Here is a 12,000-nt window from a genome sequence, read left to right as displayed (position 1 = left end):
GTGGCTGTACAGATGGATGGTAGTTTGGCTCTATAAATAGATTGTAGTGTGGCTATACAGATTGATAGTATAATGGCTGTATAAATGAATTGAATTGTGGCTTTACAGATGTATGTTAGTTGGCTGTATAGAAAGATTGCAGTGTGGCTGGACAGAAGATTAGTAGAGTGACTATACAGAATGATGTCAGTGTGGCTGTAAATAAGGATGGTAGTGGTGTTGTATAATGGATTGTTGTGTGGCCTTACATATGGATGGTATCGTGGCTGTACAGGTAGATGATAGTCTGGCTGTGTAGATGGATGGAAGTGTGGTTGTTTAGATTGGTGAAAGTGTTTCTGTACAAATTGCTGAATAAATAGATGGAAGTGTTGCTGTATAGATAGATGTAAGTATTTCTGTATTGATATATGGAATTGTTGCTGTATAGATGGATAGTAGTAGGTTGCACATATATATCAAAAGATAAGTATATTTCATTGTTCAGCCTTTTTCCTTTTCCACAACTTTTTTTATTTACAATAATTTTTGTCAGCAATTAGATCACAGCTTACGTAATAATTGAACAGCCAGAAATTTGAATTTTACACATAAAGCAAACAATAACAAACTATTGGTTTTTTGGCAGTTATCTGCACAATGCACCAGTCATTGCGTGAAAATGCGTGCGTGACCACGTAACTATTTACGAACTAACTTGTGTCTGATAGTTCGTACCTGCAATTGTTTGTTCAATTATATAGCTGCTTGTTCATTTTTATATGCATGTATTTTGTTCGTTAATAGAACAAGATGGGACCAATGGATACCTGGTTTGACAATACCCACATGGTAAATAACCGATTAGTCATTTATCAATATCCAATCATAAACGGGTCAAATATTCATAGCAGTCATCCGTCAATTGCCAATCTGTCACCAATTACTTTTCGATCACTCATCTTCTAATTTACCTCCTCTGTCTTAAAATTCCGTCTTAAAATTGTTCAAACACAAGTCTTAACTGCATATACGGACATGTGTTTTTATCCCTTCTGTTATGTTTAGGATAGTACGGCTGACTAAATAATATGCTCTCTAAACATACATTTGTTTTATGATCATCAAGTCATTTTGATAATTCAGAACCGACTCGTCTATAAGGTACCTGTTCTGAGATTAAGGCTCTAAAACGTTTCCGAAATTATGGCACACATGATTAATCAACAGCAATAATAAAGCAGTTAACAAAGGCGAGTCAACCAACAAACAATCGTCAATACCATTAATTAAATGTTGTTTTTTTTGTAAGAGATAAGTGTGGTTATAACTGTTTATAACTGAAATAACGCATCATCCATATTATTTAGAGTAACGCACACTTTACAATCCACCTCTCCTTTATAAAGGAAAATAAAAAATAACGTAAATCTTCAAAATATTTAATCAGAGTAAAATTTACAATAAACGTCAAATAATGCACATGTATACAAAGTATTCTTACCATTATTCTTGTTAATGTAATTTACTTAAAAATACACTATACTAAATAAATTAATGTTAAATTAGTTCAGCCATGGTTATAGCGAAATTAAAAATATATTACAGGTAATGACAATAATTGATATATTTCGGATCATTAATATTTCCAAACTCACTCCGGCTTATCTTTAAAATGCATCTGCTCCCTTTTTCGCTGGTCTATAATCTCTAGATCATAATTCTTAGTGGGCTGGCAAATTGTTAAATAGCTTTAGATCGATAATATTTATACTAAAATGTGTTAATACCTGATATTGCATTTTAAGAGAGAAATGATTTACGCAGATCAAATCCATAGATATTTTTAGTCAACGGATAATTCTTAAAATTAATATAAAATTTATGATATTTGATTCAATTTATCAAAGTGGCTATTTGCTAACATTTGCTCAATTTAAAAGAAATCTATATACACATGCGATTCATTTAGGAAACCCATTTGAATAGGATATGTTTTTATATTCTGACACAATCTCATTTTATTTTTAATAATATACATTCATATTAAATGTGGATTTGGGGATGCTTTTTCTATTAATGATCAATATCTATTAAAAATGATTTTGTGCCTCGTTGTTCATGATTATTTTTTGCGTATGTTACAGTAATTTACACATTCTTGTTTCGTTTGTTTTCGGTTAAGTGATACCATGTTAGTATTTGACAATAAAAATTAAGTATAAGAAAAATCAACTAAAATTTAAGAAAACTAATAAGTAAACAAAAAACTTAAAATAGATGCAATAATAATAACATAAATAATCTATCGAATACCCAACGGATACTTTAAGCGTATTTATGTTTGTAATAATTGTTAATTATTTAAATACACAATGCACACATGCACGGGAATAGCTATTTAACTGAGCATGACAGACAATTTGCAACGAACGGACTGTTTCCAAAGTTATATGTCGTGATTTAAGACATCGGTCTGAAATGCGAAATAATACATAAATTTACAAAACAAAATAAATCAATATATGAATACATCCATGAACATGAAGTTGTTTAATTATATCAGTATCAGTTTTAGTTTATTGTCACATTTAGGAAATACATGCTTTTGGCCACAAAATAAACAAATATACGTAAAGATGAACACACAAATGAAATACGAAACACAAAGCATTTCACATAAGTGGATATTTAAATGAATACGTGAATACATAATTGGATTTTCAACGTGAACAAGAAGCAACAGAGAAGCTAGCTAGCGAGGAAATCATTTCTTTTTAACAAAGCATTGTAAATAAAGTTGGAAATATTTCTTAATTGTCTAGAGTCAGCACTGGACATCAAAGATGTGAACTTGTTGTATAAAACGATTGGTTATCATTATACTTAATTCTTAAATCTTGATAATGCGTTTATATATATATAAGAGGTGGTATTCTGTTTCAACCATGTTACCGTTACACAGTTTGCATTTCCTGTTTCTCTACCAATGTTATTGTATCTACCAGTTTCAATTTCAAAAGAATTAGCGCTTAGTCAATATCTTGTTAGAGCTTTTCTATGGCCATCATTATCAACACATTCCATATAGTTTTCAAATGTATAATACTATTTAAATTTAATATAATAATATAATTTACTTTACGAATTTATCATATCATACCATGACTGGACGTATTGATCTCGAAGACGTTGTTGAAGTTTTGGATAATGATCTGTTATGTTAACATGTTCATGCAATTAATAACTTAAGCCCAAATTGTAAATTAGTTCTTTAAAAGCTTTTGTCCAACATATTTTGACATAAGTGTTAACAAACGTGTTATCTGTGATATTATTATCGTACAAAGATCGTATAAGTGAGTTTGGTGAAAGAATAATTTTGCACCAGAATTTAAGAGACCTCTCTTCACATTAAATAGATAATGGAAAACCTCCTAATTCGCCTAAGACGGCTGCATTTGATATCTGTTGGTGTACACCATATATGTATTTACAAAATTTGAAATGTATTTTTCAAATTATTAACCTTATTTTTTTATAGATCCCCCAAACTTCCCAATCGTATGTAATAATAGGTACAAATAGACTGTCAAAAAGTAACAGTTTTGTTTTTACATCGAGTTTTACTTTACTTAATATAGACAGAGGGTGAGTATATGCCTTTAAGGCTTGATAATTCAGGGTCATTCAATAGATAATTTGTGTGTAAATAACGTTATCGAATATTACATGTTTCATAAATGCTTTAGGACCGTCAGGACAAATAAGCGTTTGAATACGATTTAACAAAACATTGAACTAAAAACTAGTGTATGCAACCGAATAATGACGAAAGTAAAATATTTACATGGGACGACAATTTATTGGTATGCTCTCATTTGTATTTATGTTTGGCAAACATCTCAGCGCATGCAATCGACATGGAAAACTATATGATAATTATACTTATAGAAATTTTGCGACACAACCATTAATATTTACCATGCTTCGATTACTTTAATCACACTAGAAATAAGCAGTTAGGTGAATAAAGGATCAATTTACTTGGGTAAGACTGGTTATATTGGGGAATATTATAAATATAGGTTTCCGTATTTTACGGGAATATCTAACAACAACTCTAAGTTTCATAAACGTAATAATTCATCTTAAAGGAGAACAATTGATACATCTCTCTACAATCGGAATAAACTGTTTAATAGAGTGATTTCCAGCCATGATAAGGGCATGTCGATCCCGGCTGATTCTAATTCTGGCGAAGATCATATTTGATTCCAAAATGAAGTTATACACGAAGGATACAAGCACGACAATATTCAGACACATTGTCAACAACAATACTTGATAAATAGCTAGAAGGCAAATCCTTTAAACTTGGATAAAAAGAAATAAGATCTAAATAAACAGTAATTATAACATACCTACAAAACTGCCTTCAGATTGTTAATGATGTCCATGAATTTCGACAACTGTTCGAGAATTCTCCGCAATATGTTTTGGTCATCTAAAATGCTTGCTGTATCGAGCGAAAAAAATCACAGCATATGTTATGCATGTTGAATGAATTTGTTGCATTTGTTATGTATGCATCGGTTCCCTTTTGTTAATTTTAAACTGATTTCAGATTTCAAAATTTATCATTAAGAACGAAAAACCACGTACCTATCGTTTGATTTTTCTTCTCTATTTGTGATTCTTTAGTGTTAATTTCAGTATTTAGACGATCAATTTTCGACTGAATGCGAATCATTTCCTGCCGTACTTGATCAGCTTCCTTCCGTTTCTGTTTTGCTGCAAGTCTATATTCTTCGGCAGTTGATAAACTATAGGCCGCTAGAGCCCCGCCTGTCCCTGATAGAAGCAAACTCGCGCCTCCTAATAAATGTAGTGTACATTAAAAATTTGATACTATGATGAACATGTCTGTCTAGCCCAACAAGAAACAAGATCCAGCCAGATTTATACATCAAATATAAACGCAGTCATTTACAACTGTCTCTCGTTTTTCCATGTAATAGTCCTTTTATTGGTTAACCGGGTAAGCTACGATGAATGTCTTCGCATAAACACGACGATAATTTGGCGTAGTCTTAACGTTGTAATCTATAACTGTACTAACAACATGGCTTGAGCTAGTACACAATGTGATCCCCTTAAAACGTTAAACTATTTAATTTGTACCAGTCATTGGTGTAAGAACAACGCCGACAGCCGAAACAGCAAGGCTTCCTACTCCGACGGCTCGCATGGCATTACTGGCCATGTCTTTTTCCGTGGCGATTTGGTTCAGCTCTTTAATTTCGTACTCTAATTCTCTTTCTTGACGTTGAAGACCCTTTAACAATTAGATGCCATTAAATTATATTAATTGAACTTTTATTTATTCAATGTATCAATTAATAATTTAACAAGATGATGGGGGGGGGATTTGTGCTGTATAAATTAAACTAAATGCAATCAATAAAAACATTAAAGTAAACCAGGAGATCACTAAGTTGACACTGAGATGAACTGACTTCACTATATGTAAAATGTTGTAAAATACAGGTATACCTATATAATCCATTTAAGGGTGAAACTTGATCAGTTTAAATTTCGTCGACAGCTTTGATAAGACATATATCACCGTTGCAGGAATGTTATCTAAAAACTTCATCCGGTTTTTGTAACTATTTGACCGCTGAACCTTATGGTACGACATATGAGTTAGACAATTCCATAAACTTAGCATAGTCAATCAGCTATGGATATTTGAACGATAGTTTTCCAGCGGTTAGGATTAATACACGAATATTCGAGATAAACGTTCATACTGACGCCTACAGACGAACGGACGTACATACGGGCGTACAATAACACTTATAATGTCTTCCACTCGATCGGAGCAAAAAAAAAAGTTCATACAGGAAAATGATAAAGTTAAAAAAAAGAACACAGTCTTACCATGATCCTGTTTTTGTTATCAAGTATTTCTTCTTTAATTTTGTCCACATCGACCCGCAGTGCATTCAAAACGGTTTGCTCTTCCATTATTTTGTTTATGTGTTGTAACATATCATCGCCTAATTTGCCTTGTTCTTTTGCAATTTGTTGACGATTCTGCTCCAAAAAATCAATAAATTCACTTTTTTCTTGATCATTTAATTGTTCACTTTTATTTTGTAAAAGTGATCTGTATTTATTCTGAATCGTTTCCTGAAATGCATTTACGTGCTCTGTTATTCTGGGCACCATAGTTTCGATGTAGTGTTTAGTGTGTATTCCGGTTGTCGCCTTAGGTTTAACCTTGTTCAAAGTATTGACTATTTCGACAAGTTTCTGGAACAAAAATATGTTCAATATGTACTTATACATCAAGATAACGTTTACATATAAACAAACGCAGTTTTAATAAATTAATTAATTGACTATTATAAAGGCTATAAATTGTAATTGTGTAATGAAAGTCTTATTTAGTTTAGTTTAAGTAAGATAAAGACGGTAATAGACAATTTCACTTTAGAAATATAAATAATAACCTTTAATAAAAATAAACACAATACATTATCAAGAGTCACATTGACGGTGTCAACAATTAGGTTGTTTTCATAAATATTGAGTAGCTGTTGGTTGCAAATAAACCTCGTTTTTAAATAATAAAATATATGTTAGTAAATATTTTTCCTCTATTGTACACTATGTTAACGTAAAAACCCACTAGGACCAATCATTGTATGGTATATAATGCAGGTTACCCCTGTTAGATGTAAACCGTGAATCAAGTTACGACTATTGTTAACTTCGCAAAACACGGTTGGCTATACTATTCGATTCGACTATCACTCTGGTCGATTTTGGCTATGATTTGCCATGATTTAACTATTGTCCGGCTGGGGTTATCCCAGTTAACGAACGTACTTGGCATTAAAACCAGGTGGTCTATGAAGCCGGTTTGACTACGGTAATTAAAATGACCACGAAACTGGATTAACCATTGTCTTTCAAAAAAAACTTGGTATAGAAATAAACGTGGTTAGTTATGGTTAAAACATGGTCATTTAAAGAAAAAGCGCAATCCTTTAAACATGGCCGACCATCTTTACAGTATCAACATTGTTTTGACTGTTATCAATTCACAGTTGTACCCTTAAAATCAAAATTTCAAAACAAAACCCCGTAGAAATCAACAGTTAGTCACTCCACCAGATTAAAAATGCATACAGGTAATTGCGAAACCTTATTATTACTTAAAAATGAAATCGTCATTTCTTTGTGTTGTATAGCTTGCACACTACTTGACATGTCTATTCGTTTAAGAAACACAGCCAATACCGTTGTCTGACTAAACTTATCTCAGCCTGGGAAAATTAATATTGGTGTAAGAAGTCATCAGTAGTTTACCAAGTTATAGACAAGTTATAGAGATATGCAGAAAACAATAATATGAATAACAATTTTTTTTTTAGTTATAAGTTTGCTGTAAATGTAATTTTGTTTTGTATTGAATGTGATGCTGTAATTTTAACATTGGTAAGTTTGGGGACCAACAAATAACTTAAAGATTTTTTCCAGCAATGTTTGCGAATTTTGAGTTTGTTTCTTTACTTCTGAGACTAAAAAGGCAAAAGTTATTATCCGTGATATTTAACCAAATCTATGCTTGTAAATGCGAAAGATTGTCCTATTACAATTCGCAGTTTTAATAAAAGTATTTCATATTAAAACTTCTATTAAGCCTTAGATTATTTATCATTTATATTGAGTGAATACATACCTCGTCAACGGTTTCTGAAAATAAAATAAATCAAGTATCATATTCTAAAACCGATACACAAACATATTATATTTATCATATCATAAAAAGTATACGTAAATGAAAAACAGATTAAGCTAAATAATTCAGTACACACTTAATTATGATTAACCAAATTTTGTTTATTAACAATAACTTGATACATTGAAACCAATGGAGACGTATGATTTAAGATTGTCAAAGAGTTAAAATAAGTATATAATTTATGGGGACTTAACGCTTTTGACATGTATCTAATACGAAACTTTTTTCGAAGAGAATATCTTAATGTCACTTGCTATAAAATTAAACGTGGTCATAGGGACGACGCCGGATTGTTGTTATCCTGGGATTCAAGTTAAGAAAGCACTCCTATAAGACTTTACAACCGCAAGTTGACACCTCTTGTTCTTGCTGTTTAAGAAGATACAATTTTGTTGAGTAATTTTTCAGTAAATAAATTTAGTTTAGGCATAGGCAAGTTATAATCCTCAATTTAAAAATGAATAATTATACTATATATATCGCTAGCGCTTCTCGGTAAATTTTCAATACTCGCCCTGTGCGTTCATACTGCATAAACGCCCGAAAAATAAGAATCAATTCTTAATTTATATTTGTCCTTTGATTTGAAACAATTAAAACATATTCGAGCATAAAAAACAACTCAGAATTGTATGCTTTTAGGGAGGCAACACATGCTGTCATCTTAGTTTCGGGAACAGCTAGGACCCGCCCCTTAAGGTTTTGTTATTCATTATTCCTGCGCGAAGAAAAGAAGTTCTGAAGTTTTACTTTTAATTATAATTACACGTAGCACATTATTTGGAAACTTAAAACATCGATTGTAGCTGAAACTGTGCTGTTGAATAGATTAATGCCATTTTCTAAGATTCGACAGGGGTCATAAAAACTAAATTTAGTATAAACGACACGCTTACCTCAATGGCAACTTTAATCCAATGCTAATAACAATACAGTTACAACGATATACAATTCCAGTGTCCGTTCTTAAGGTGTTATGCATGACAAACACACAATCCGAATTACGTTTTGGATTCGTTCGATGCTTTAAACAAATATTTAAGGTAGCGCACCTCTAATGGGCACATATCCAAATATAATCTAATTAATTATTTTCTTAATCAGCATCATTTCACTGAACTACATGCAAATTTGTAGGTAGGCTTTCCATGCTTTTTAAAAAAATAAACCGATTTTTTCAAAACCACCCCCACTCTCGGCTTTTGTCCAGTTTATTTTCACCCCTGGGGTATATAAAAGTTCCATAATTCATTCAAATTTCCAAATATGGGCATGCAGTTGGTGTGTACAGATGCTGTAAAGGTGTTTAGAGTTTAAACAAGATGAAATAAGTATTCTTTTACAGACATTTATTTTTTACAAATTTTAATCTATGGAAGAGCGCCATGAATTGTAAGTGATTTCAGCCAAGTAAAAATTGGGTCGGTTAAAAACAAAGTGTCATAAAATTCAAAATAGTATCATTTAAGTCATATTTTAAACTTAGTTTTTATAGAAACACTATATACAGCAAAAATACCAAGAAATAGACAGATTTACCGTTTACTTTTTGAAATAAAAATAAAAATGCAACATGCATGGTTCGTATTTTCAACAGTAAATCACCCAATTTCGCAATAACGTTGTTTTAATTTTAATAATTGAAGAATGTGCATAAAAATTGCAACATATTTAACAATAAATATAGCTTATATGCCATATTAAATCAAATTACGTTAGAAAATAAATAAAACGCGTCGCAAAAAAGTATACGTCGTCGGCAGGATTCGAACCTGCGCGGGAATATCCCAAAAGATTTCTAGTCTATCGCCTTAACCACTAGGCTACGGCACCTAATAGTAGGCTCTTCAACCTTCGAAGAAATCGCGGGAAATCATTAGAGGTGCGCTACCTTAACTGTAAACAATCCACCACGTCAATATTGTTTTCGTAAAATGTTTCGTCACCGAAATGACGTCACACAAGATACGTCATAAATTGCGTATTCAAGTGATGAAAATAAAATACGGAAAGCTGGTTCGGTAATATATTTTTAAAGAAATATTTGACAACTAAGAAAATTGATGGGATAAATCGAGACATCGAGAAATGAAACATCAAAAGAAACAAAAGTAAACAAACGGTTAATGTTTATTCATGTTTGTTACAATATTTACAAAAGTAGTGCGGTCACGGTACTAGTCACTGTATAACAACGCGTCAGCGTCTTGAAACCATTGGTCCAATTTTAGAAGCTCCGCCTTCGAAGGCGGTATCGCCGGCTTACGGGTTACGCAAAATGAACTCGTTCATTTTTTTACAGAAAATTAAGAGTGAATTTAAATATATGTGATTTATACCCGCAATTAAACCCATACCTTATTTTATCAGAAGACCAATAAAGGATGCTTCAAATAATATGTTAATCCTTTGGGACTCGTGTGCAGAGAAAAATACATTACTTTTTTAATCTAGTTCGTTAAACCATGCGACAGCAGGTCGTGTTTCTCAGAGATATAATTCTAAAACCGGTATAGAGGGTCACTATAGGACGCTATATATCAAATCTAAAACCTGGGTATTGAAGTTTTAAAAAGAATATATAAGTCATCCTTTCTTTGTTTAATGTTTCAACTCCGGTGAACTATGTTATAGATATAAAGCGAATCAGAACATTTTGAACAACGGTTCCTCTAAGGAGGGGATACTTTTGGCAATTGATCGCTCACCTTGGCATAAGCCGTTGATCGGATGAGAGTTTAAATGGTATTTTAATATATAAATATGCATTTTCTTTTGACATCATTAACAACAGGTGTATGAACAAACTAAGCAGGTTGTAACAAACCAAATATGTTTATAGGTGTGCTTTTTCATAATGTTACCTCGAGTGACAGTAAGTTTCAGTGGATTTCAGTTGCCGAACTTCAATTAATTGGTAGATTTGTATTTAAAACAGAAGCGCTTTGACAAAATTTGTCTTGATATATTGCATTGACTTTTAATAGACCGGTATACCATCCGAAGACGCACATGGAAGTCTTGAATTTTAAATGGCAATATTTACATGTATGATTAGGTACACTGTACCAGAAACAAGAAACGTATTCCAGAAACTGACCTAGCCTGCGTATTCTTTATATAGCATTGCTTAAGTAAATAATAATATATTGAATAACTTGCGTGCACAATAACAGATTCTTACTGTGTACTGATTCCTCTAGAACAAAACAAAGCAATATTATTTGGAAACAAGTACACATCGATATCGTCTCGAGGCGGAATGTAAGGGGATGCATGTGGAAGACAAATCAGTCTTGGCGCAATGGAAACATGTTTAATATTTATTTGAAAACAAATATATTGGCATAAATAATGTGTCAAACTTTGAAATAGGATACCATTTGTATGTATTTTCACTATAACATGTATTCTCGGATAAGCGCGCAATAATTAGAAAAATCGTGATTTCTTAAAAGGAATTTTAAATTTGTGCAAAATGACGATTTGCGTTGTAATGTGCATAATGTAAGAGATTTTATTTAATATGAAAATGAATATTCATGAAGAAGAAAACTGTTAAAATATCGCTTCTATTTTTAAATAATTAATAGAATATCAGAAAATTTCAAAAAGGGGATTGCCAAAAGAGCGTTACAAGTATGAACATTCAATCAAAATCTTGATAAGCGTAGAGGTCAGCATTTGCTTCGAGATGTTCCGGGTTTAAGCCCATACAAATATATATATAAAGACGCATTTTTAAAATAAATTATTTCACTCTTTTCTTTATTATGGTAATTATTTAAAACTTTTCCAAAAATGAAGCGTATTTTTTTGCATTTGTCAGTTTAAGCTCTAAATGACAAGAGTGTGCTATGGTGAACTAAGAATGTTGAATGATTAAAAAAAATGGTGCCTGTCATTCTCATATCTAGCTAAAAGCATACAGGGAAACTCGCAAAACATTAGAAGCTCAAATTATAAGTGCTTTTGTCATCACGAAGAATACACTCAAACTTTATTATAGGATCATAATCACGGTTGCCTTTTTGTAGACCTATATCACTTTTAGTTTATGACAATTATACATACTTATATTTCAAATAGATTACTTTCATTAATAACTAACAAACCTGATATCGAAGATACCGATGCGTCGGCACTGGAGCTCACGCTAGTTGTTCGTTTATAAATTGGACTGAAAGATATGTAATTAAACG

General features: G+C 31.8%; 1 protein-coding gene across 1 annotated transcript; it reads right to left on the bottom strand.

Moving 5' to 3' along the window:
• Positions 1 to 1,409: 1,409 nt before the first annotated feature.
• LOC127860106 (uncharacterized) lies at positions 1,410 to 11,974 on the bottom strand. The gene is made up of 7 exons (XM_052397922.1): positions 11,914 to 11,974; positions 7,736 to 7,749; positions 5,926 to 6,300; positions 5,164 to 5,317; positions 4,645 to 4,857; positions 4,408 to 4,498; positions 1,410 to 2,455 (listed from the first exon to the last, which is right to left on the bottom strand). The coding sequence occupies exons 3-7, from the start codon at positions 6,214 to 6,216 to the stop codon at positions 2,443 to 2,445; spliced, it is 762 nt and encodes a 253-aa protein (XP_052253882.1). The 5' UTR covers positions 6,217 to 6,300; positions 7,736 to 7,749; positions 11,914 to 11,974; the 3' UTR covers positions 1,410 to 2,442.
• Positions 11,975 to 12,000: the final 26 nt, after the last annotated feature.

The sequence above is a fragment of the Dreissena polymorpha genome, chromosome 15 (genome assembly GCF_020536995.1).
Source record: "Dreissena polymorpha isolate Duluth1 chromosome 15, UMN_Dpol_1.0, whole genome shotgun sequence".
Lineage (NCBI taxonomy): Eukaryota > Metazoa > Mollusca > Bivalvia > Myida > Dreissenidae > Dreissena > Dreissena polymorpha.
Note: the sequence above shows the minus strand (reverse complement) of the source record. Positions and strands in the feature narration are given on the sequence as shown.

Excerpts from the sequence above, each read along its gene's own strand:
- LOC127860106 (XM_052397922.1), bottom strand. The coding sequence starts at position 6,216 with ATGGTGCCCAGAATAACAGAGCACGTAAATGCATTTCAGGAAACGATT. Across the intron at positions 4,858-5,163 it reads TGTTCTTACACCAATGACTG|GAGGCGCGAGTTTGCTTCTA; the intron begins GTACAAATTAAA and ends TACATTTATTAG. Across the intron at positions 4,499-4,644 it reads GAAGAAAAATCAAACGATAG|CAAGCATTTTAGATGACCAA; the intron begins GTACGTGGTTTT and ends CGCTCGATACAG.